Source organism: Pituophis catenifer, unplaced genomic scaffold (genome assembly GCF_029215685.1).
Source record: "Pituophis catenifer annectens isolate HBS135680 unplaced genomic scaffold, rPitCat1.0.hap2 SCAF_2, whole genome shotgun sequence".
NCBI lineage: Eukaryota > Metazoa > Chordata > Lepidosauria > Squamata > Colubridae > Pituophis > Pituophis catenifer.
This window is the reverse complement of record NW_027256882.1, coordinates 90,381,752-90,409,290: the sequence shown is the minus strand read 5'-3', so window position 1 is coordinate 90,409,290 and position 27,539 is coordinate 90,381,752. Positions and strand designations below refer to the sequence as shown.

The 27,539-nt window shown below is 39.7% G+C and overlaps 2 protein-coding genes across 2 annotated transcripts in view; one reads left to right on the top strand and one right to left on the bottom strand.

Moving 5' to 3' along the window:
- The window catches only part of SNCB (synuclein beta), a 32,381-nt gene extending 29,001 nt beyond the window's left edge, over positions 1–3,380 (bottom strand). The window contains exons 1-2 of the mRNA XM_070934379.1: positions 3,314–3,380; positions 2,254–2,388 (exon numbers count right to left, since the gene is read on the bottom strand). Of these exons, the coding sequence (XP_070790480.1) occupies positions 2,254–2,374 (121 nt within the window). The 5' untranslated portion in view covers positions 2,375–2,388; positions 3,314–3,380. The remainder of the gene's footprint in view (positions 1–2,253; positions 2,389–3,313) is intronic.
- A 13,649-nt stretch (positions 3,381–17,029) lies between these two features.
- Positions 17,030–25,789, top strand: EIF4E1B (eukaryotic translation initiation factor 4E family member 1B). Its single transcript, XM_070933800.1, has 7 exons — positions 17,030–17,047; positions 18,481–18,569; positions 19,370–19,465; positions 22,901–22,964; positions 23,981–24,094; positions 24,923–25,062; positions 25,675–25,789. Exons 1-7 carry the CDS (start codon positions 17,030–17,032, stop codon positions 25,787–25,789), a joined length of 636 nt encoding a protein of 211 aa, XP_070789901.1.
- Positions 25,790–27,539: the final 1,750 nt, after the last annotated feature.

Below are 27,539 nucleotides of genomic sequence, written 5' to 3'. Positions count from 1 at the left end.
AAAATTTAGAGACAGCCCATGTCACTCTCAAAGTGATGTCTTTACAGCTACAGCTGCATCAGTGAAAGGCTCGTTGAGTCTACTTCTGTGGCTTGCAGTGGCTAACCAAATATATATTCAGAAATCACACATTAGGTGGGACAGTATAGTTGTTCTTCACTATTACTTCATTGATTGATTGATTGATTGATTCATTGACTAACTGACCAGCTGATTATGTACCATCAAATCATAGTGAACTCAGAGATAGATTTTCTGCAGGATGATCTGTCCCAATTTGATTGATCAGTCTCAAACAGTTGGCATTTAAGGTTTGGTGCTTGCAATTCAAGAGATATTATACAGTTACAAAGACTAAAAATCATTGCTAATCTATAGTTCTGCAATTTAACCAGCATTTCTCTTAAGTTGTGCCTAGCAATCCCCATGATAGCAGATCACAGTTGGAGACTTTTTTAATGATTTGATTTGGCAAAATGTAGAGATTCTGGGGAAAAAGACCTGGATTCATATTTAGCTAAAATCAACTTTATTGTCTGCCTTTGATGTTTGTATTGAAAGCTGATTCAACTTAAGGCCAGATTCCTAACTGGCTGAGGAAGACAAATTAAGAAGAGTTGAATGGAATGTGTCCAGATAGTAGGTCTAAGTCATGTTGCTTTTTCTTTCTTGCTTATCACAACTGGGTTTTTTTCCTAAGAGTTGATTTACAGCATTAGGTTCATTCACATCTCTCTCTCTCTTGCTCACTCATTATTATTTTTTTCTGTAAATATATATAAGAAAAATCTGTTATAAATTACTATTTCAAATCCCTTCCCTTTGATCTTGGTTCAGGTAGTCCTTGACTTACAGCCACAACAACCCAAAATGTCCATTGCTAAGCAAGACAATTGTTAAGTGAGTTTTGCCCTAATTTATGACCCTTCTTGCCACAGTTGTTAAGTGAATCACTGAAATAAAACTGTTGTTGAGTGACTCTGGCTTCCCCATTGACCTTGCTTGTTAGAAGGTCACAAAAGGTGATCACATGACCTCAGGACACTGCAACCATCATAAATACAAGCCAGTTGCCAAGCATCCAAATTTTGATCACATGACCACGAAGATGCTACAATGGTCGTGTGAAAAATGATCATGTCACTTTGTTCAACGTTGTTGTAACTATGAATGGTCACTAAATAATTCATTGTAAGTTGAGAACTACCTATACTTCATGGTCTTGCTCAAGATTTTTGTTGCCTTGCTTTTTGCAAATGGCATCACAATTATAATTAGTTACAATTGCACTCACTCAATGATTGTTTTATTTATATTGAGTTTACAGTGTTACAAGGAAGAAGTACAGGAAGATTGTGAGTCAGCACTAGGATGATGAATGACAAAATGGAATAATGAAAGAACTTGGGAGTGGGTCTCATCATTTCAAAAAAGAGTATAATATTAGTGGAGGCATGATTTATTCAAGTGTTGGGGGAATGGTTGCTTACTGGTGAATTTATAAAACTGGTTGAAACTGAACACTAAAATGAATCCATAATCTGTCACATCCCTGCTTTTTCCCAAGAGACTATAGCCTTAGAGTCTGTTGTAGGAAAAAGACTTTGAGATATCTCAATGTTTTTTTTTTTCTTGCAGAATGAAAGCATTCCATCCTATGTGTGGAGTAGCAGAAAGACTCCAGAACATCACCTCATGACTGGAATTGCATCTTTACAGAAAGGGAATCACATCTCAGAACTGAAGCGGTCTCAAATCATGAAGGAAAAGGTAGAGAGGTTTTTATAATGGTTGGGTTCACACAACATACTAAAACCAAAATTAAATAAACCAGTGCATTCAACCAGTGTTCTCTTAATTGGATCTAAAATCTGATCAGTCACAAAGGAGACATGATAATTACTTGAAAATCAAACATAATCTCATAGGTAAAGGTGAGCCCTAGAAGATGAAATCTTTTGGATATTGAAGACAATCAGAAAATCTCAGAAAGGAATTCTACCATTGGGCTCCTTTTTTTTTTTTTTTGTTTCTTACCTAGAATCATTGCACAGACAGAAATAATTACTGAGGAAGGGAAGCCATTGTCACTTTGGAGGAATCAACTAGAATAATGATAAAACCCTAACCAATGGAAGCCTGCCTCCTCCTTCTCTTTTAATCCTTCCTCTCTCTGCTTGGCAGATTTGTTTCCCTGCAAGGGGGGGCATAGTGAGAGGGGCAGCTCTGCAGCTTTGCCTGCAGCAACCTTACCAACATATAGCACGCCTTCCTTGGTCTTCTCGGCTGCCACTGCTACCCCTTCCTTGGTCTTCTCTGCTGCAGCAACAACCCCTTCCTTTGCCTTGGACAAGCCCTTCATAAACACATCCATCCCGGCACTGAGCTCTGCATGGAGACAAGACACGGGTGGAAGATGGATTCAGCAAAGGACTACCAGCGAGGATAAGATTATTGGGGGTGGGGGATGAGTCAGGCTTTAAAAAGATGGGGAGTAGCTCAGACTATACTTCACAGTACAGTAGCCACAAAAATACCTTCTTCATATTCTTCAGCAGTATCTCATTGCAAGCACTGCCTTCCTGCCAGCTAAGTGTGCTGGAACAGGCAGGAGACCGTCTCTCTTGGGTCTCCAAATGAGGAGCGGAAGGGAGGGTGGGAATGTCTGGGACGCCTCCATAGCCATCCTTGGGAGTCCAGGTTGGTCCCTCAGGGAAGGATAACCTTCGGTCCTCAATTCAACAAGTCTGGGCATTGTTATTGCTGCTGCAACAGCTGGTCCCCCTCGCCCTGATCTGCCACCCTAGCCCAGGCCTACCAAGGCTGACTCGGGGGTTGCAGCCGCGGGGGCGGAAAGCAACACCTTTCGAGCCCGGTTCCTCAAAAGCATCGCTCACGATCGCGGGGAGAGAGAGAGCGCGCGCGGAGGGGGGGATGCTTTTTCACCCACGAAGACGACGAGGGTGACTCCGCGTCCTTGAAACCAGAGGAGGAAATGGGGAGGGACGACGGCGGCGGCGGCGGGGGGGGGGGTGGTGGAGTGGGGGGGGGGTGGAAGAGAGTCAAAGGAATGGCCGTAGATTTTTTGGTGGCCAGAATACCCGACAGTACGAGCCATCTCCTTTCTCCGTTCTGCCCTGCTTTCCAAAGGAAGCTTGCCGGAGGGATTGCAACCCTGCGCAGACCTGAGGGCTTCACCTTCAGGGCAGCGTTATGACCGACCTGCCGTCCGTTACCCCCCCCCCCCCTTCCATCTTTTTCCCCGTCCGCCCAGCATCTTTGGGGGAAGGAAGCGTGCCGAGGCGCCACTCACCTGCGATCGGCGATTGCGCTGGACTCGGGTGCGTGTCTGTCGGAAGGTTCAGATCATTCCGGGCCGGAGCGGGTTGGGCGGGCGGAGCTGTTGGCGGGCAGGCGGCGCGGTGCAGCGGGGGAGTCAGGGCAGCTCTGCCATGGAGCGGCTGGGGGAGGAGGCGGAGGAGAGGAGGCGGAGAGGAGCGAGCAGACGAAAGACGGTGCCTCCGTTGCTACCGCTGCTGAATATTGCAATGAGCCGTCGTCTCCCTATACCCGCCGGCGAGGGGATTTCATCATAGCACGCAAATCTGAGCTCCCCGCCCCTCGGTCCTGCCCAGATGCAGCAGCAAGACCCCCCCCCCCGGCCTTGCTTACGGCCTGGCGACTTGGGCTCCGGGCATCTGAAAGAACGCAATACACCTCCCTGCCCCTTAGCGGGGAAGGAGCTCGAGCAATGAGGAGACAACAGCTGGGTGGGGCCCCATGGAGAGTTTAGTGGGAGGGGGGGGTCTTAGCTCAATTTGCATAGATAGAGGGAGGCAGGGAGACCCTGAGCTCAGAAGGCAGCCGAGGGATGCAAAACCACAGGCCCGGTCTTTAGAGCAGACCTCCTACCTTTCTTTTTTGGTTGCCAGAATATGCATTGATTTAGTTCAGAAGGAGGTTTTAGCAGGTGGCCCTGCCAAGCCAACCTTTTTCTAGGCTCTGAAGCTGAGTAGATTCTAGCCTGGCTAAGAAGCCCTAGGCTGGACTGAAAAGCTGTCCTGTCACTTGGAAGACGGTGAGAGTAAACAGTTGACAGAGACAGGTCAACTGAAAATAAGACCCTGTCTTATATTGTTTTGAACCCTAAAATAAGTGCTTGGCCTTATTGTCATGCACTAAAAAGCCCGATTGGGCTTATTAACAGGGGATGTCTTATTTTGGGGGAAACAGGGTAGTTAAGTCTACATAGGCTTCAGGAGGTGGTTGACCTTCAGGATTGAAATAAATTCCTTCCTTGGCATCTGATTGGCCTGTGAGAACAAGCAAATTGTGTCAGCTGCTGGATTGTTGGTCTCAGATAAAGATCTTTCATAATGTAACCAGAAAAGTCATGTTGATTTTCATAGGATTTACTAAGTAAAAATATACATAGTTGGATGCTTATGCACTGGAGACAAATTCCTTATGTATGCAATCACACTTGGCCAATAAAGAATTCTATTCTATTCTATTCTATTCCTATTCCTATTCCTATTCCTATTCCTATTCCTATTTCTATTGTGTGTATAACACCCCCCCCAAACCCAATAATTTAAACCTACAATACCATGCAGGTATGAGAAAAAGACTAAATACAGTAAACAATACACTTTTATTTCACTGTAAATAAAGCTTCCATATAACACATAGCAGCCACTAGATTTCTTTCATATTGCCTTCAGATCTAGAGTTGATGAGAGTTACCTTATATTATGCATACATATACAGTGGGGCAAAAAAGTATTTAGTCAGCCACCAATTGTGCACGTTCTCCCACTTAAAAAGATGAGAGAGGCCTGTAATTGACATCATAGGTAGACCTTAACTATGAGAGACAAAATGAGAAAACAAATCTAGACAATCACATTGTCTGATTTGGAAAGAATTTATTTGCAAATTATGGTGGAAAATAAGTATTTGGTCACCTACAAACAAGCAAGATTTCTGGCTCTCACAGACCTGTAACTTCTTCTTTAAGAGGCTCCTCTGTCCTCCACTCATTACCTGTATTAATGGCACCTGTATGAACTGTTATCAGTATAAAAGACACCTGTCCACAACCTCAGTCACACTCCAAACTCCACTATGGTGAAGACCAAAGAGCTGTCGAAGGACACCAGAAACAAAATTGTAGACCTGCACCAGGCTGGGAAGACTGAATCTGCAATAGGCAAGCAGCTTGGTGTGAAGAAATCAACTGTGGGAGCAATAATTAGAAAATGGAAGACATACAAGACCACTGATAATCTCCCTCGATCTGGAGCTCCACGCAAGATCTCACCCCGTGGGGTCAAAATGATCACAAGAACGGTGAGCAAAAATCCCAGAACCACACAGGGGGACCTAGTGAATGACCTGCAGAGAGCTGGGACCAACGTAACAAAGGCTACCATCAGTAACACTACGCCACCAGGGACTCAGATCCTGCAGTGCCAGACGTGTCCCCCTGCTTAAGCCAGTACATGTCCGGGCCTGTCTGAAGTTTGCTAGAGAGCATTTGGATGATCCAGAAGAGGATTGGGAGAATGTCATATGGTCAGATGAAACCAAAGTAGAACTGTTTGGTAGAAACACAACTCGTCGTGTTTGGAGGAGAGAGAATGCTGAGTTGCATCCAAAGAACACCATACCTACTGTGAAGCATGGGGGTGGCAACATCATGCTTTGGGGCTGTTTCTCTGCAAAGGGACCAGGACGACTGATCCATGTACAGGAAAGAATGAATGGGGCCATGTATTGTGAGATTTTGAGTGCAAATCTCCTTCCATCAGCAAGGGCATTGAAGATGAAACGTGGCTGGGTCTTTCAGCATGACAATGATCCCAAACACACCGCCCGGGCAACGAAGGAGTGGCTTCATAAGAAGCATTTCAAGGTCCTGGAGTAGCCTAGCTACTCTCCAGATCTCAACCGCACAGAAAACCTTTGGAGGGAGTTGAAAGTCTGTGTTGCCCAGTGACAGCCCCAAAACATCACTGCTCTAGAGGAGATCTGCATGGAGGAATGGGCCAACATACCAGCAACAGTGTATGCCAACCTTGTGAAGACTTACAGAAAACGTTTGACCTCTGTCATTGCCAACAAAGGATATATAACCAAGTATTGAGATGAACTTTTGATATTGATACTTTTTTGATACTTTCCACCATAATTTGCAAATAAATTATTTCCAAATCAGACAATGTGATTGTCTGGATTTGTTTCTCATTTTGTCTCTCATAGTTGAGGTCTACCTATGATGTCAATTACAGGCCTCTCTCATCTTTTTAAGTGGGAGAACTTGCACAATTGGTGGCTGACTTAAATACTTTTTTGCCCCACTGTATGTATATTCACATAAAAATATAAGGACATAATAGCCAGAAACCTTTGGTTAGTTTTTTTTTTAAGGCAATTTATATGGTTATAACTATGTATTGTCCATGGGGTTTTCATGGCAAAGATACTGGAGTGGGTTGCCATTTCCTTCTCCAGTGGATCACGTTTTGTCAGAGCTCTCTGCTATGACCTGTCTGTCTTGAAGAACTATGGACGGAGGTTTGCAATATTGTACAAGAGGTAGCAACTAAAACCATCCCAAAGAAAAAGAAATGCAAGAAAGCAAAATGGCTGTCTGAGGAAGCTTTACAAATAGCTAAGGAAAAAAGGGAAGCAAAAGGCAAGGGAGAAAGAGAACGATACACCCAATTGAATGCAGAATTCCAGAGAATAGCTAGAAGAGATAAGAATGCCTTCTTAAATGAACAGTGCAAAGTAATAGAAGAAAACAATAGAATAGGGAGGACCAGAGATCTCTTCAAGAAAATTGGAAATATGAAGGGAACGTTTCATGCAAAGATGGGCATGATAAAGGACCAAAATGGCAGGGACCTAACAGAGGAAGAAGAGATTAAGAAGAGGTGGCAAAATTACACAGAAGAACTATACAAGAACGAGTTTAACGTTCCTGATAACCACAATGGAGTGGTCACTGACCTTGAGCCAGACATTCTGGAATGTGAAGTCAAATGGGCCTTAGGAAGTCTGAGCAACAACAAAGCTAGTGGAGGTGACAGTATTCCAGCTGAGCTATTCAAAATCTTAAACAACGATGCTGTAAAGGTGCTACACTCAATTTGTCAGCAAATTTGGAAAACTCAACAGTGGCCACAGGATTGGAAAAGGTCAGTTTACATTCCAATTCCAAAGAAAGGCAATGCCAAAGAATGTTCAAACTATCGCACCATTGTACTCATCTCACATGCTAGTAAATTTATGCTTAAAATCCTACAAGGTAGGCTCCAGCAGTATGTGGATCAAGAACTACCAGAAGCACAGGCAGGATTTTGAAGAGGTAGAGGAACTAGAGATCAAATTGCTAACATATGCTGGATCATGGAGAAAGCAAGGGAGTTCCAGAAAAACATCTACTTATGCTTCATTGACTATGTTAAAGCCTTTTATTGTGTTGCTCACAGCAAATTGTGGCAAGTTCTTAAAGAGATGGGAGTACCAGACCACCTTATTTGTCTCTTGAGAAACCTATATGCGGGTCAAGAAGCAACAATGAGAACTAGACATGGAACCACTGATAGGTTCAAAATTGAGAAAGGAGTTCGGCAAGGCTGTATACTGTTGCCCTGCCTATTTAACTTATATGCAGAGCACATCATGAGAAAGGCAGGGCTAGATGAATTACAAGTCGGAATTCAGATTGCCAGAAGAAATATCAACAACCTCAGATAGCAGATGATACCACTCTAATGGCAGAAAGTGAAGAAGAACTAAAGAGCCTTCTGATGCGGGTGAAGGAGGAGAGTGCAAAAGTTGGCTTGAAATTCAACATTAAGAAAACTAAGATCATGGCATCTGGCCCTCTCAATTCCTGGCAAATAGATGGGGAAGAAATGGAGGTAGTGACAGATTTTATTTTCCTAGACTCCAAGATCACTGCAGATGGGGACTACAACCAAGAAATTAAAAGACGCTTGCTCCTAGGGAGGAAAGCTATGGCAAATCTAGACAGCATACTGAAAAGCAGAGACATCACCCTGCCAACAAAAGTGCGTATAGTCAAGGCTATGGTTTTCCCAGTTGCAATGTATGGTTGTGAAAGTTGGACCATAAGGAAGATTGAGGTAAAAGAATTGAGGCTTTTGAACTATGGTGCTGGAGAAGACTCCTGCGAGTCCCTTGGACTGCAAGGCGATCCAACCGGTCAGTCCTAGAGGAGATCAACCCTGACTGCTCTTTAGAAGGCCAGATCCTGAAGATGAAACTCAAATATTTTGGCCACCTAATGAGAAGGAAGGACTCACTGGAGAAGAGCCTAATGCTGGGAAATATTGAGGGCAAAAGAAGAATGGGACGACAGAGAATGAGGTGGATGGATGAAATCACTGAAGCAGTTGGCATGAGATTAAATGGACTCCGGGGGATGGTAGAGGACAGGAAGGCCTGGAGGAATGTTGTCCATGGGGGTGCGATGGGTCGGACACGACTTCATGACTAACAACAACAACAACAAACTTTATGTAAAATTTAAAAGGTTATACTCCACTAAATAGATGTAATATATTACATTTGTAGGAGTACATTTTATAATAAATGAATTACACAATTCATGTATTTTGGTATTTGTTTTTCTGCCTTTGCTCTGCATTATGTATTTGTACCATATTGGATTGCAGATGACATGATTGACAGGAGAATGGGTTAGTGTTCCATGGAGAAAAGTGTTGAAAACAAGTTAATGTTGACTCTCCATCTGTAGGGAAAATTTTACTTCTTGAATTACAAGAAACAGACTTTACTATTAGGGGTTTGCACTGCTTTTTCTCCTGAAGAAACTGAATTAGATCATGGATCACCTGAATCAATACAAATGTCAGTGAATACAGATAAAACATATAAGACTTTCAAATGAAGGACACAGGAACGAAACATTATTATAGGAATAAAAATTTAAATTCATGAAACATTTTGGAGCTTTGCATCCAATTGGGGCAACGTACAATGTCTGTAAGAACTGAAAGTTTATGGAAAATGTGCACAAATAAGTCTTAGTCCTAACAATTGCAATGTTATCATGCTGGCTTAGAATGGCCAAAACTGTTCTCTGCTTGCTCAGGCATCCATCTGGGCGATGGTTATTATAAGGATTTCTGAAACTAGATACATATTGTGAGCTTTTTGAAAAACTTGTGTATTGATTTTTGTTCCACTCTGAAGTGGTGAAGCTGGGCTAGATACACTGTATATCCTTAAAGGCAACTCTGCTTCATCAGTCTGAATGTATGAATTCCAGAAGTTAGGAGATAATAATAACACCTCTTCTGAATCTCCAGGTACCACTGTTTGGTACTTTTAAACAAAGCAGATGTTTTGGAGAAATGACTCTCTTGGGGGGGGGGGGTTCTTGGTCTCCATTTTGACCCAAAAAAGAAATTTCTGGACAGGCAGGAAAGAGCTGAAGACAGTATTGGTGAGGGACCAACATGCTTGATTATGAGGACAGGAATTTAAAATGAAAGCAACTTACTAAATATATGGGTAGATAGATACATCAAACATTAGTATTATAATAGTATTGTCCACCTGAGCAAAAGAGATGTGAGCCATTAAGTTGTTGAATGTTGATTTATCCATAAAGGTGTTCTGCAAATTGATTAAGAGATATATTTACGTTGATCTATTCACAGCAAATATGTTAGAAATGGGCTATCTTTGAAGGGTCATTTTCTCTTCTGGACATTTCTCTTTTTTTTCTCTTTTTAGATCTCAAAGATCTGCTCTTTCTACTACCTTTGCTATCCAAATGTAATTTAAACTTGCATTTTCATTCATCTCAAGATGTTAGAGCAGTGTTTCTCAATTTTGGCAACTTTAAGATGAGGGGACTTCAACTCCCAGAATTCCCCAGCCAGCATGAGAAACACTGAGCTATAGCAATGATTTATTTTCTATCCCATCATGATGTTTGCACTTCCTAGATGCTCATATGATCAGATGGATTCTTGTTTCGCTCCTGTGACAACTTTGAGTTCCAAGCATTTACAATTTAAGAATTCTTCTCTACCTATCTGTATAATATTTTCTTACTCTTATTCTCTTTATTCCTATATATTTGAATGCTTTATTTACCTTTCTGTTTTTCTCATATTACATAATCCTATCTCCTTTTTTTTCTGTATATTAAGCTGACTGCTCCATCTCAAATATTTCCTAGGGTGTTTATCTGAGAAAGCTTGTATGAATCTCATTGTTTCTGCATTTTTTGTCATTGGTTTGGTTTCAGCTCCAAATCTGCTACTCCGTATTCTGTCTGCATAAGTGGGTTACCGAGGCCTAGGCTTGTCAGGGGTCACCTGTATTAACATTCCTGTGTTTCCTTAACTATAATTTGTTGAATAAGTTCAGGTGCCTGGATTGATGAGGTGTGATGGTGCAGTGCTTAGAATGCAGTATTTCAAGCTATGCCGACTGGCAGGAATTTGATCCTTATCAGCTCAAGGTTGACTCAGCCGTCCAACCTTTTGTGATGGGTAAAATGAGGGGCCAGATTGTTGGGGGCAATACACTGTCTCTATAAACTCTAGAGGGTGCTGTAAAGCACTATAAAGTAGTATATAAGTCTAAGAGTGTGTGTGTGTGTGTGTGTGTGTGTGTGTGTGTGTGTACACATGTATGTGTGGGTGTGTATGTGTGGGTGTGTGGGTGTGTTTGAGAGAGAGAGAGAGAGAGAGAGAGAGAGAGAGAGAAATTTATACCCCCTCTTGGGCCCCGCCTTGGAGCTTCCTCTTCCTGTGAAAGAAATGTATTCTGATTGGTTGTCAGATTCCCATGGGGCCATGCAAGGGTAACTCTGTAGGTTGTCTTGAGTCCCAGGCTTGGTTGAATTTTACTGGATGATGTAATCTCCCCAGGTGCCATATGGTGAGTTCTGTTGCTAGATGGGTAGAGGGCTAATCCTATCATTACCTGAGGGCCATGTCTTAATCCCATTCTCCTGGAGCTAAAGTGGGGGGGTGGGCAGGGAGCTGCAGGGAGCTGCTTTGTCTTTAAAAGTTTCTCCCTTTCTCATCCAGGAAAATATAATATTCCGCCTTTCCAACATTTCCTAAAATATTGCATTCTTCTAGGAGGGGGGTGGGTGCCAACTTCCTTCACACTCTAAAGTCATAAAGTGAGCCTTGGTGGTGCAGCAGACTAAAGTGCTGTTAAATAGCACCAGCTGCCTGCAATTACTGCAAGTTCAAATCTCACCAGGCTCAAGGTTGACTCAGCCTTCCATCCTTTCGAGGTGGGTAAAATGAGGACCCGGATTGTGGGGGCAACAAGCTGACTTTGTATAAAAAAGAACACCGCTTAGGGGGAGCCGAAAGCCCTACTAAGCAGGTATATACAAAAGTATGAAGGCTATTACTTAACACATTGTAAGCCACCCTGAGTCTCCGGAGAAGGGAGGCATATAAATCGAACCAATCAATCAATCAATCAATCAATCAATCAATCAATCAATCAATAAAATAATTACGAAACACAATGCCAAATTCACACAACATGCCAAATGAAATCATAGCATAGTTTAACACAGTATGTGAATCTAGTAATTGTAGTTAAGAGCTAGTTCTCATAAAATCAGAAGAAATCAGCCTAAAGTTATATTTATTGGTTATGAAAACAATAGAATGTTGAAACTTTTAAAAAATTATTTCCTGCTGTGTAAACAAATGACAATAAAGCCTTATATTTTTTAAGCATGTTATTTCCGTATATTAAATTTATCAGTGAAGAGTTTAGGGTGTTTGGGATTTGACAGCTTTTGAAAACAAAATTGCTTTTTCTCTATTTTTGAAAACAGGACTGCACTTTTTTCCTGGCAAGGAATAGGAATATATAGAAAGAAAGATGCAGGACATGCAGGAAATGAACGAAGCTTACTCTTTCTGCCAGCTGAATTATTGCCTTTCATGCAGTTTATAAATAACTTCAAGCACTCTGCCCATATCAAAGAGGTGCCAAATCAAAACATTAAACATTGTTTTTTCAAATAAATATTTCTATTTATTGTATTCTATTTAAATATATTTACATATAAATATTATGTATTTCTGTTCAGAAACCTGAATATCAGATTAATTAGTTCATTGCTGGACTTTATTGATTACATAATTGAAAAGTCTACTTTACTTTGGAAAACTATTAATCATTTATTTGTTATATATTTATTTTTATCCCACCTTTATTACTTTATAAATAACCTGAGGCAGTGAACATACCTAATACTCCTTCCTCCTCCTATTTTCCTCACAACAACAATCCTGTGAGGTAAATTGAACTGAGAAAGAGCAACTGATTCAAGGTCACCCAGCCAACTTCATGCCTCAGCATTTAAGCTACTGTCTTCACCACTACACCAACCTGGCTATAGAAATTCAGTCTCCTGGTTTCCAGCCCAAGTACCTTCACCTCTGCCAAACTGGATGGATAGTTGGATGGATAGGAGGGGTGAGGGAGGGACCAGAGGTGGGTTTCAGCAAGTTCTGACTAGTTCTGGAGAACCGGTAGAGGAAATTTTGAGTAGTTCGGAGAACTGGTAGTAAAAATTCTGACTGGCCCTGCCCACATCTATTCTCTGCCTCCCAAGTCCCAGCTGATTGGGAGGAAATGGGGATTTTGCAGTAACCTTCTCTTGGATTGGGGTGGGAATGGAGATTTTACAGAATCCTTCCCCTGCCACGCCCAGCAAGCCATGCCACACCCACTAAGCCACACCCACAGAACTGGTAGTAAAAATTTTTTGAAACCCACCACTGGGAGGGACACATTGTTCTCTATACATAGTTACATGGTTCCAGGTTCTACTCAAAACAGTACAAAATCTGTAGCTCCTTTTCTCAGCCCACCAAACATATTTGGGGGGGAGTTCAGATCTGCTAGCTGCTGTATCTGCATTTCTTTCTTTTTTTATTGTTTTTATATCACAAATTCCATTTCTAAATTGAACTGTTTTCTAAGTAACAAAAGTGTTGAAATTTAAACATCCTCATAAGCATTATGATCATATCAACATACAAACATATAGTAGATACTATCAATCACTGTTATAAAGTATACCATCTTCCATATTAACTTCAATTATATAAGCATCAAAATGTTTATTAATCAATTTTTCTTTCTCCTATAATCCATATTTCATATAAACCTGTCCATCTGATCTCTGTATCTATCGACTAACCATTTATAAAAAAGTTTCCATGTCATAAAATATTCAGAATCTTTTTAAGAAAATTTTTTTAGCATTAACCTATTTATTTCTGCAGATTCCATTATTTTTTTGATTATATTCCCATCTGTGGGGTTTTTTCATTTTTCCAATATTGTGGATATACAATCCTGGCTTCTATTAAAATATGTAAAATTAAGTATGTATTACCCTTATACTTTTCTGGTAGCATGCCCCGCAGGAATATCTCAGGTTTCAAGTCTATGTGTTGTTTTATCATAGCTTCTAGCCATATGCAAATTTTCTTCCAATAGTTTTTTGCTTTGGGACACGTCCACCACATGTGATAATATGAACCTGGTGTTTGGTTACATTTCCAACATTTGACAGATTTATCTTTGTACATATTCACTCTTCTTGCAGATGACAAGTGCCATCTATAAAACATTTTATAGAGATTTTATTTATATGCTGTTGACATTGTAAGCTTGTAGTTTCTGTTCCATAATTTTTGCCATTTGTCTAATTCAATTGTATAGCCAAAATTCTTAGCCAAAATTATCATAGTTTCTTTTACTTGCTTCCCCCAGTTTAATGGCTACTAAATAATTATATATCCTCTTAATTAATTTTTCATCTGCTCCTATTAGCATCTGATCTAGCTCATTTGGTTCTTTATAAAACCCATACGCCTTCCTGGCTTTTTCGTATCTGGATTGTATCTGTAATTGTGGCCACAATGACAGGTCAATACCTGATCTGTTTAGTTCTTATTTAGTTTTTAGTTCTCCCCTTTCATTTAGTATGTCCTTATATCTTATGTTTTTTTCCCCATATTTATGACATTTGGGTCTATCACTGCCTCCACTGTAGATAACCACACTAGTATTTTCAGATAATGATGCTCTTTGATTTTGGCCCATACTAGCAGTAATGCCTTCCTAATGTAGTGCCTCTGGAAGTAGCTTTGTATCTCACCCTTCCTGTACCATAGAAAGGCATGCCATCCCAATTGCAAATCATGGCCCTCCAGTGTTAGTAATCTTGTATTCCTCAAATTAATCCACTCCTTCACCCACATAAGTGCCGATGTTTGGTAGTATAGCTCCCAATCTGAAGACCATGTATCTGCATTTCTGATGAGCACCAAACAGGGAAGGCATTGCAAAACCTGGGACAGAAACTATCATATTCCGTCTAATGAATGAAAAATAGATTACCAAATCCATGAGATGCTCAGAAATAATAAGGAAAATCTGAAAGGAAAAAAAGTGAGAGGACATTGCCAGTTCTCCAATAAAAACTGCTGCCTAATACATCATCAGTGATTTACAGGTCCACGGTACTTTTCTCTCACAGGTTTAAATAATAGGCATGTTATTTCCTGTAATATGTACAATATTACCTACGTACAATATTACTGTACCCCTGTAAGAGCTGCTTATCAGCATAAACAGAATGTGTAATAAAAAGACACCAATACAGATAGTCCTCGACTTACAACAGTTTGTTTAGTGACTATTCAAAGTTACAATGGCACTGAAAAAAGTGACTTATGACTGTTTTTCACACTTATGACCATTGTGGTTTCCCTATGGTCACATGATCAAAATTCAGCCGCTTGGCAACTGACTCATATTTATGACTGTTGCCCAGAGTCATGTGATCACCTTTTGCGGCCCTCTGACAAGCAAAGTCAATGGGGAAGCCAGATTCATTTAGCAATCATGTTACTAACTTAACAACTGCAATGATTCACTTAACTAATGCGGCAAGAAAATTTGTAAGATGGGGAAAAGTTCATTTAACAAATGTCTTGCTAAGCAACAGAAATTTTGGGCTCCACTGTGGTCATAAGTCGAGGATTACCAGTATTGGCATCACAGCCTAGCACAAAACTAGATGCCAATCTTATCCCTGAATCTTTTCAGCTACATAATACTAATGCTTAATAATATCAGCCACCTTCTCATCTTTCAGTAGGATACTATTACCAGGAAATACTTACTGCATTAAATGCACAAAGATCCCTCTCTATACACAGGGTGAAGAAAAGCAGAAAACAAAACCCTAGCATAAATCTGACATCAGAAAGCTTGAGAAAGCAGAAGAACAATTCTGTCTGCAGGATATGGTAACCCTACAGTGATCATTCTTGAATAGGGAGCTATAAATGGAAACCCCAGCATAAAATCACAGAAGTACAGCTTATTGATTGGAATTGTATTACTTATGGCCTAAATGTGATGGAATATAGCCTGGATTCCCAGGAGGGAGGGGCTGCATTCCAGAGGATCAAAAGACAGCAAAGTTTAGATACTTTGATTGGGGAGAAAGAGATCAAGATAGCTTCTTCCTAGAAGTTCTTGGAGTATATTTTTAATGATGCAAATGCTTGCTTTAGTTGGGCAATATTTCTGTCTACAGGAGAGGAACAATAAAGGAAACTACTTAGAAGTACTCTGCAACATGCTTTTCTTGGTTTTTGGAGCCTGACCCTAAATGAAAGAATGGGTAAATTAGTTTACCAGTGAAAAGGTTTTGTATGTTATCCCAGTCTTCTGGTTTAAGAATTATAGGTTCAACACATCTGAAGGACACCAAGCTAGGGAAGATTGGTCAAGACTATTTTTCAATAGTCACTTGAAATACTGAAATAATAATATTAAGAGTTTTTTAAAATCTGATTTAGCTGCTTATCATGTTTACCAATACACTCATGGATATGTGCAAACTTAAATAAATTTTAAGTACATGATGAAGTGGACTGTGGGCTACAGGGATTTATACTGCAATAAATAATTTAAGGTGCTACTGGATTCTGTATTGTTACCCTTCGGAAATTGTAATGTTGTTTTCAGTCAGACTGCTTTGAGACAGCTGCAGGCATACAGATGAATGCTAGTATCTGTGGTTGTTCCCACACCATCCAAAAAGGATGAACACTCATTCCTGATGGCTACCTGTTCAATTACTTGCCTAAGCAAGCAAACAGCATCAATAGTCCCCCACCCACCCTATTAGGCCATTGCCTTGAGCAGCAATACTTGAAACAAATGACAGCTATCAGAACTGTTTGGGCCAAATGGCCAGCCATGTAAAAGCTCAATGAAGCTAGCTGGCCAAATGAAGCAGATATCAGTATCTTGTGTCAGTCAGGGGGTTCTGTAGGCAGAATGGAGACAGGAGGATTATTCTCTTGGCCTGAAACAGGAAAATGTCCCAAGCTTTTCCTAGGTACAGCATCCAGTTATCTTGCCCTCTCTTGATGTGGAATGGACCCAGACCGAATGAGCAGACAAGGACAGGCTGATAGATGACAACTGGCATCATGATGCTCAAGAGCTTCCTAAAAGCTTGATGGAATCTGGTGTAATCTGACTTGGGAAAGTGACCTGTTCTTCAAATGCTAGCCTCTTTTTTAAAAAAAATAAAGCCACATCCATTTTCTACTCTACAATTGTTGTCATTCAGCATTCCTCTTGTTTTCAGTTTCACAGTGACACTCTCTCCCACCTGCCCAGATCTCTATTTTATTTTTGTTCTAATTTTGTCATAGAGAAATGGACTCCGGTCCTTTAACATTAAAGGCATTCTAATGACCTTGTTTTGCCATACATGTCATGCTCCACCCAATAAAGGAAGTTAACAGATTCTACAAATGAAATACACTCAACTCTCTTGTTTTTTGAAGAAGAGCCTGTCTTTGTTTGGGAGTTTAAAGAGATTCTTCAAGTACCTTCTTGGTAAAAAGAATTGGAAAAAAATATTGTGTAGAATATGGCAGCAGCAAAGATGGTAGGTAATACAGTATTTAGTTATTTTTACTGAGCTTTCTCTCCTTTTTTTCTCAAGTTGCAAGCTGCAGGTATAATATTCACAAAAATGGAGTCTTAATTATTCAACTCCATGTTTAACTTCTTGAGAACTCATTTTGGTTGGGGGAGAAATAGAGCTAGGCTGATTCATATATTGGAAGTGAGGTTCTGCTTTGTAGCATGCAGGACTTAAATTCAATTGAATGCAATGGAATACAATATTCTTCCAAGCAAATACAGTAAACCCTTCTAACCTGGCATATATTCCAAACAATGATCTTTCACTGCTTAGATAAATCGGAAGACCTACATTATATGGCCTAAACTGCATGGAAAGCTTTTCTATGACTGAGCTAGTAAAGTTCCTGTATTCCTAACTATAATGGGGGATTTTCTGTATCTTTAAATATAACAAAAGAAATTCTGCATGTTGGGGAAATCTCATTCCTTGTTACTGTAGTTGTGATAGTAGGCCTACTAAAGGTGCTGAGATGCTTGGGGAACATACAAATTGTGTCTACCAAGCTATACTGATTCTACAACACTAAATGGAGGGGACTGAGGGAATAGGAATATAAAATTTCTGCTTATGAAAACAATTTTCAAGCTGTTGCTTGAAGAAAATACAAGCAGGCCCAAGATAACTTGTCTAAACTAGCTAATATGAAAAGGAGGCCATCAGCTCATTGAGCAGTGAGTCTTCCTTCATAGATCTATTTGCTCTCCTTAGCTCTTTAAACAAAACCTACAATGTCAGCCTTCTCTTCTTGCCTTAGGGATTGTTGCATAAAATGAAGATGGTACTAAAGTCTGGGGCATCAAACTCTTTGTTTTCCTGTTACTTTGACTAAAGATTTGGAAAAAGTTAGACATTTTGGGAGCTTGTAATTTTGCTTAGCCAAGAATTGTCTTGGTTTATTCACTCTCTCGCCTGTCCTTTGAGATGGTGGCTCAGCCTTTTCCAGGAGATGTTTCATGCTGCAGGAACTACGTCTGTTTGGGGATCATAAATACATGAAATTAGAGCAGTTTTTCCTTGGGGCTAGAACTGGTCTTGGAAAAAAATCTTAGTATGCCTGGGATATGAAACTTTCTAAACTTTGAGAAATAATTTGCTTCTCCCACTCTGGAGAAAAGGCACATAGATAGGTTTTGTCTCTTATTGCTATATGTCCAGATAAAAGCTTTCTAGTTTTGGGTTTGCTCTTGAGAAAGAACATGGGCCTGAAATGTATGGGCTTCTCAATTTCTGGAAAAACCTGTTGGCTTTTATTTAATCTGCAATGCCTTATTGTTACAGGGTTTATCATCTTTAGCTTGTGTTATTGTTTAGCCGGTAAAGACTTCAGGAAAAAATTGGGAAATGACTGTCCTGTCAATTGCCATAGCATTGCCCCTTTGTTCAAACATTAGGCAAGCACACATGAAGAGCATCAGAAGCACAAGACTAAGAGTGGGGAGACAGTTGTGGAGCACATCACCAAGCATCCCCTGCAGAACAGGTATTAGCAATAAAACCATTTTATTTTGTTATGTCCAATGTCCAGTTCTTGGGCTTCAATATTCTTTTTTCTTACTTGCCATTCCCTTAATGAACTATAAGTGTCCTGAACATATACATATAAATGTTGCTAAAGGAAGCATTTAATTATACTAGAACAGATATACTGTATATATTTTCAAGAAATGTTTGGTGGTTTGTTCTCAAAAAGCGGTTAAGAAACTTCTGTACATCTGCGGGTTTTATAGTTATCACATAAGAAAATGCTCTCAGTTTACAGGTGTATTAACTGTCCTCGGTCTTTTTTCTCTTATGAGCAGGAATCACATTCTCCAAATAATGTATTTGTTCATTATCAAACACTTAAGATCAGGGGTGAGTTTTACATACCTTTACTACTGGTTCGCAACGGGCCACGCAGAAGCATTCTGATGATGTCGGGGTTGGTGGGTGGAGCCTCCTGCCGATTTTACTACCAGTTCTATAGAACTGGTGCGAACTGGGGACAACCCACCACTGCTTAAGATACTCCAACTTCCATTTTTATATTTCTTTACAAAAAAAGGAGAAATAGAGAAAAGACTGATCTGTTTTTCAGGTATTCTAAACTGAAAATTTAGTATGTATTGGCTACAAATATCAATTCTGATTACACTTAGACTGAACTGAGCATGGAGCACTTATCAGTTCCCCAAAACAAGCATTAAGAAGCATGAGGATAATTTGGCTTGGCTTTCAAAGAGCATTTCCCTGACTTTGTTCTGGTTAGTAACTTCACTTGTACCTTCCTTTAATTCATAGGTGGGCCTTGTGGTTCTTCAAAAATGACAAGAGTAAAACCTGGCAAGATAACTTGCGGCTTGTTACCAAGTTTGATACTGTGGAAGACTTCTGGGCGTGAGTGTATCCTTTTTTTTTTTTTTTTTTTTAAATTTGATTTTATTATAACATATAGTGATACAATCGGTACATTTTCGGTTCATTGGTGCAGTTATATACATATATACATCTACATACATTATTGCTTGTCTTTTGTTGATATTGTTTCTTGAAGCTAGATTTAATTTCAAACACTTAAAAATAATAGTGCTCAACTCCCTAAGACTAAATCTAATACTATTCATATAGATTTTGTTAATTAGTTAAAATTTAATCTCTATTACCTTCTTTATTTCTTTCCCCCATCCATTCGTACCACATGTCCCACACGCTATAAAATTCTGAATCTTCTCTGTCATTAATTTCTGAAGTCAATTTGTTCATTTCGGCGCACTCCAATATTTTTCCAATAACATGTTCTTGAGGTGGTATTTGTTTTTCTTTCCAATACTGGGCAAAGGAAATTCTAGCGGCTGTCAGAATATGTATAATTAAATACTTTTTCTTTTTTGCATATTCAGTTTTCAAAATTCCCAGGAGAAAAGCTTTTGGGTCAAAATCAAAATTTTCTTTTATTATTTCTCTAATCCACACCCATATCATCCTCCAGAATTTTTGTGCCTGATTACATGTCCACCAGCAATGATAAAAAGTACCCTGCTGATGGTCACATTTCCAACATTTAGGGCTCGAATTGGGGTAGATCTTCGCTATCCTGGCTGGGGCCATATGCCATCTATAAAACAGCTTGTATTGGTTTTCCTTATAAGCCGTCGCCTTTGTCATTTTAAGGTTATTATTCCATATTGAATCCCATTCGTTCAAATTTATATTCTGTCCTATATTTTTGGCCCATGCTAACATCGGTTCTTTAACTACTTCCTCTGCCATATCGTACTCCAATAAGTAATTATATAATTTAGCTAAAATTTTGTCGTCCGTACCCATCCATATCTTATCAAATCCATTTATGCTCATTTCAATGCCAAATTCCTCCTTATCTTTTTTATATCTGGATTTAATTTGGTTATATGGCCACCAGTCTATAGAAATACCTTGTTCCATCAATTCTTCCCTTGTTTTAAGGTTCCCTCCCCCATCTAATAATTCATTGTATCTGAACGTTTTACCCATTTCTAATACATTTGGATATATTATAGCCTCTGGCGTGAGTGTATCCTTATCTTCTTCCGCGCATGCTAATATTTCAGTCATACAATCCTGAAGAAGTAATATGATTGTAGGTTATGTCATTTGCATTTGGATCAAGCAGCAATATGTCCACATTGGTGAGAGAGAAAAAATAGAGGATTCTGGAGAACTTCCGTATAAATTATTAATACTACAAATGCCACCTTGCTATATTTTTCCCCACTGAAAACAAATACAGGGACTTGTTAGAACATAGTTTACTGATATAGAGAAAGGTCTCTCTTATTCCAAATCCTTGGGGTATCTGTTGCTCTCTAAGTAACTCAGTGTATACAAAAGTTTTCCTAAACAAATCAGTTATGGAAAGCAGTTCTTTCCTACATGGCATTTAGATCAATACAGGTAATCTTTGCCTTTTGACCACAATGGAGCCCAAAATTTCAGTTGCTAAGGGAAATTTATTAAATGAATGTAGCCCCATTTCACGACCTTTCTTGCCTCAGTTGTTAAGTGAACCACTGTAGTTGATAAGTTAGTCATCTGGATGTTAAGTGAATCTGCTTCCCCATTGACTTTGCTCATCAGAAGGTCACAAAAGGGGATCACATGACTTTGGGACACAGCAACGGTCATAAGTATGAACCAGTTGCCAAGCATCTGAATTTTGATCACATGATCATGGGGATGCTGGAAAGATTGTGTGAAAAACTGTCATAAGTCACTTCACAATATACCAGTGGACCTCTAGCTAATAAATAGCAGTGTGTTATTGTTGTTGTTTGATGACATTCATCCAGTTTCCTATCCCAAGCTACCAATTGTCCTGGAGCAACAAAAATATCCTACTTCCCCTCCTTCACACAAAAAGCAAAAATACATTGTCTTTTCCACCTGTTTCCAGAACATCTAGCATGCATTTGCTGCTGTTTGCAAAAAAAAAAAAAAAAGAAAGAAAGGAAAGAAGGAAAGAAGGAAAGAAGGAAAGAAAGAAGGAAGGAAATAAAGAAAGAAAGAAAGAAGGAAGAAAAAAGAAAAGAAAGAGAAAGAAAAATCTGAGCAGTTACTAGAAAAAGAAATCACTGGGAAGTTACTATTCTTCTAATGCATTTAAAACAACTGCTAAAAGTACATCTGATTGTAATCTTACAATCAGGTGTTTTCCCTAGTAGCTGTATTTACATGTAGTTATAATGGAGGAGAAAGGGAAGATATGTTCTCCAAGGACTACGTGCAAACAGACACTAGGAACAGAGTGTTGAAGGTAGTGATGAGGAAAAGGAGAGATAGTCCTGGAGTACAGGGGTGGGTTCTACTTATCTTTACGACCGGTTTGCAATGGGGGCACGCGCTTGCACTTGCTTCACTCGTGCATGAGCATTTCTGCATATGCACAGAAGCGTCTGCGCATGCACAGATCATCCATTATGACATCCGGGCGGGTGGCGGAGCCTCCTGCCGCTTTTACTACTGGTTTGCAAGAATTGGACAGAACCGGGAGCAACCCACCACTGCTGGAGTAGCAAACCACCATCACTTTGCACACAAGATAAAAAAAACCCTGCTAGCCTCCATGTGGAATGGAAAAAAAAGGAACAGTCTTGCTATCTACTGTGGAAGAAAGGGGGCAAATGAATCCATTCTTTTGTCCATTTCGCCATGGCTTCTTTTTTCTGAAAAAAATCTGCAGACTCAAAATACTGTAGCCTATATTAATACTGTCTGAATATTAAAGTGGAATCAGAAGGGTAGTGTATACTTGTCTGATCATATGCACTCACCCTCCCAATTCAGGACAATTGCTGTGACGGAGTATATGTGAAGCCATTGAGCCAATTCTCCCCTTTAAGGACCTGTAAAAACAATGTGTCACCTAAGACACCTACAGACCGAGTGAGCCAATGAGAAAACTGTTCACCCATAACATCATTGTTGAAAAAAACTCCCTCCCTCCTTTCCTTCTCACTGGTTCATTTTATAGAGAAAATTCTAGGCATTGAGTATTTATATTAATTTAACTACTCCTTAAATAATTATGAGGGTAAAATGGATATAGCTCTGACTTTAATGCTTGGAAAATGAATTGTATCTCCTTGCTAAAAATGCCACCTGAAACATGTAAAATACAGCTAGGCCAGATGAGTGCTGTAGGAAGTTAATAATGTTTTTCTGTGATATGGACCTGGATTTAGTGAAAAAAATTCTGGATTGGAGTTTTGGAGATACCTATGCAATTGGTTTCTTATTGAAATAATATCAATCAATTATATTGCTAATAACTCTCTCCTGTTCTTGAAATTGCAGGCTGTATAGCCATATCCAACTAGCTAGCAAGCTGACGTCTGGCTGTGACTACTCTCTTTTCAAAGTAAGTTTTCTCCAGAACTTATTAAGTCCCAACAACTTGACCCCAAACCCATTGAATTGTGACATGAGGGTCTCTTATATGAAGGTAAACAGAGAGACTATACTTTGGACTCCTTTATTATGAAGCTTAACTCTCTCAACTTGTGTATTGTCCTAATACAGGACTTTATCCAAAAATAAAGGGAGGTGGTGGCTCAGTGGCTAAGACGCTGAGCTTGTTGATCGAAAGGTCGGCAGTTCAGTGGTTCAAATCCCTAGTGCCGCATAACAGGGTGAGCTCCCATTACTTGTCCTAGCTTCTGCCAACCTAGCAGTTCGAAAGCATGTAAAAAATGCAAGTAGAACAATAGGGACCACCTTTGGTGGGAAAATAACCGCGTTCCGTGCGCCTTTGGCATTTAGTCATGCTGGCCATATGACCGCGGAGATGTCTTCGGACAGCGCTGGCTCTTCGGCTTTGAAACAGAGATAAGCACCACCCCCTAGAGTCGGGAACGACTAGGACATATGTGTGAGGGGAACTTTTACCTTTACCTTATCTGCAATAATTATGCTGGCTAGGAAGTCAGCATATTTGGAAGTTGTCCATATTAGGGAATAATTATTTAATTTTATGCCTTGCTTGCTGGCATAAAACCAGTGCTTCCCATCTGAATATATCTGTAGCCTAACACATAGTGAGAATATGTATGACTCATATGTATGATTCATATGAGGTGGTATTAGCTCCATTAGGTAGGCCAGACCAAGAAATCAACAGCAAGAATCCTAAAATTATTTTTATTGAGACTGGCTATAAATCTGACTGTGTTGTCCTTCCTCCTTCTCCTTCTTCTAGTTCAGTGAATTAGGATGATACCTATCTGAATTTCTTCCAAATGTTATCTGGACATTCTGGACCTAAAACATGTTTTATCTTTTGTTACTTTGGCAACAGAACTTGAATATCTTCATCTAGGTCATCTTCCTTATTATGTACATGGCAAGCAATTATTATCTTTGACATTTTTCTACCAGGATGGTATTGAACCCATGTGGGAAGATAACTGGAACAAGCATGGCGGTCGTTGGCTTATCACATTGGCTAAGCAGCAGCGGCGTACAGAACTTGACCGTTTCTGGTTAGAGACTGTAAGTAAGCAGAATTCAGTTTATATCCCCCCCCCCCGCTCCATTAATTTCTCAAACCAGGTGGTTCTTTGGATTGTGGCCATATTTCTGTAATGGATCCAAAAGCTCATCTCTGCCTCTCTTTAGTAGATAGGGCTACTTACATAATTGTTCTGTTTCAGTAATTCCTTCCACAAACGAGACCACACTAGCTTATTCTGAGATGGGCAATATGCCCTCAGACTAATTTAAAAGGTGTTCGAAAGCCATCAGTTTAGACATCTGGCGTGCTTCCCTTCCCTCACTTTTCCAGCAGCTTATTGGACAGAAGAAGAAAAACATTATTTATTTATTATTTATTAATTTTATTTCTATACCGCCCTTCTCCCGAAGGACTCAGGGCGGTGTACAGCCTGATTAAAAGCACAAAACATATTGGAAAAGAGAGAAAAGAAGATGTTGAACAGAGGTTGTGTAACCCTGAACACAATAGGGCTACCAGATATGGGTCGCACAAATCCAGACCTTCAGTAGGCAACTTAAGAGAAGTAACTAACTACATAGAGGAAACTCTATTTTTTTGTTACTTTTTTTGTTACTTGTGTGGGTCACTTGGATTCTTGCCGCCCAAGAATGTAGACGTGGTTCTGATTTAAGTATTTTTCACTTATTAGGTTCACAGTGTGTAGAAAAGATTAGTTCTTATTTATCTCACAAGATTCTACTCCCCCCACCCCCCAATCAATATTAAACTCTTTAGGGCAGGAAAAACCTGATACATCAGACAAATGCTGACATCTGGTTCCCTGTATATTTCATGTGGATTTTCTTCCTGCCCCCTTTTTGTAGTTGCTGTGCCTGATTGGAGAGATGTTTTGTGACTACAGTGATGATGTCTGTGGGGCAGTCATCAATATTCGTGCCAAAGGGGACAAAATTGCCATTTGGACCCGAGAGGCAGAGAACCGGGATGGAGTGATTCATATTGGGTGAGTGTCACCTTCAGAGGGCCCTCCCAGACTGAGGTATGGTGGGTACTCATCCGAGAGATGGCCTTTTCAGTGGCAGGTCCCGTGGGCTTTAGAAAGCCTGATGCCATGCTTCCTGCTCTTTTGGCACCTAGGAAAGACAGATTAATTTTCCTAGGCACACCTTCACCCTCTCTTTCTCTCTCTCAATTTATATGGCTGCTCATCTCAAATTTATTACTCTGGGCAGCTAATGTTTTAAAAAAATCATAAATCACACAACTGTAAAAAACAAACATATAATCAGCTGATATTAAGAAAGCAAGCAAGCAAACAACGAACCAACATCATGTGTTAGCGTGTGGCCATGATGTTAACTTGTTGCTTTTACTTTTTCTTCACATTTTAATGTATCTTATAGATTTCACTTGGTATTCTGTATTTTACAAAATGTCTTAATGTATCTTTTTATTGTTTTTCCTTTTTCACTGCAATTCTTTTATTGTAAATGGCTCTAGATTTCTTAAATGGGATTTATTTAAAAGGAACCAAAAGAAATGTGTGAAGTAAAAACCAATGGGGATTGATATCTTTAATGGCACTCACACAAAATTACTTTGTTCTGGCTTTCAGGCGTGTGTATAAGGAACACCTGGGCCTCTCTTCAAAAGTGGTAATTGGTTATCAGGCTCATGCAGACACAGCTACCAAGAGTGGCTCCCTTATGAAGAACAGATTTATCGTGTGACCTCACTGGGCTTAATCCTTGGCAGGATGGCTAAAGATGAGCTACATGAAGATTTAGCATGTCTCAGGTCTTCTCATTAAAATGTTGTAACCAAGCATTCTGGATTCTTGACTGGACTGGAGTTATATAGAAAATATTTATACTTGGGGCAAAATGGTTCCTGTTACCCTCAATTTTAAGTCACCTTTAAGCTAAAACAGCATCACTTAAAGCAGACTGTGCTTTGTGTAACTTTCTGGTTCTGTAATCTGAAAAGACTTAGACAATGAGGTCAAAAGGATTGTGAGAACTTCTTGGTACCAAGGTAGCAGAACAGTTTGCCAAGAAACAGAATTTGCCTCTTTGCTTCTAATCTGTTTCCTAAAACTAGGCTCCCTTCAAGATTTACATGGCCTCAAAGTGAGGTACTACATAGAAAAAATACTTTATTTTCAATAAAAAGATATGTTTTGCTACTTCCAAAATTTTGTGGAAAAGTGGTTCAATCATGCAATTTTTTTCCTGTTGAAAATCTATGTACTGGGCCTAAATGAACTCAGCCTTAAAGAACCAGTTCTTAAGGACAGAGTTTGGGTAGCACATAAAGGTACTTTGGTCTTCTTAACTTCAGCCACCAGTGTTTAAACCTTTCCTCTGCCATATACTGAATGAGCTGGGTGCAAGAGAGATTGAACCGAAAGAGGCAGTGATAGCAGTCTACCCTGAAACAGCTTGTGTAGCTGTGAAGAATGTTACGCAGCTGACTTGAAGGGCAATGAGCTGACTTCCTATGATTAGCCTTTGCAATTGAGATGACACCAGGTTTGTGCTGGGCAATTCAACACTGCTATTCATTAACTGCTATGAATAATGCAAGCAACAGGATGTTTGCCTGTAATAACTAGCCCTGGAATGCCTACACAAATATGGCCATCTGCAGGGGGAAAAGTACAGCCTAAGCTAAACAGTTCTATAGGATGTATGCACATATGTGTGCATATGTGCAAATAAATGTACATATGTAGGGGTGGGAATGATAATTGATGTGTTCCAGACCTTATATGTTCTCACTAAGTTATGAAGAACAGACTGAAGTCAGAATCCACTTTTATTTCTTCTAGATCAGCCATTAACAGCACTGTTACTCTCTTTGGTATGGAATCTAACTTAATCTATATGTGCTACCCATCTCTATTTAGAGACAAAGCTATAATAACTTTCAAGACACAGTACAAGTTCCAAAGGCTTCAGGTGCACCTAAAATTAATTTATACCACTCTTTCCAGATAAAGGCCCATTCTGTGTTATTCTTCTACTAACACACATAAAAACCAAAGCATTTACAGTTTATAACAGATGAGATTTTTTTGCTCAGGTCTTTTGGGCCCTGGCTCATGCAGAGTTCAATAACTTGGATAATGGATTTTAATGATTAACGAGAACATCAATGATTGTACATCAGAAGTCTCTAACTTTCATTTTTTTAAAAATGCTTAAAATATTGATATGGGGGAACTGCCTGATTGGATTAGGTTAAATAGGGATCAATTATAAAAACATACATTCTGTGTGGAGAATGCCCACTGCAGCTTTAATCCCTATGCTCAGAATTCGGTGCATAAAGTTTATATGGGTTGCTAATGGATAACACTATTACTCAGATATGTAGGCGGGAAGCTTTTTAAATGAGTACATTCCTGTTTCATATTAAATAACACTTGGGCTAACATAATAGATGAAGAAAGAGGAAAAGTGAATTATTAATAAATGT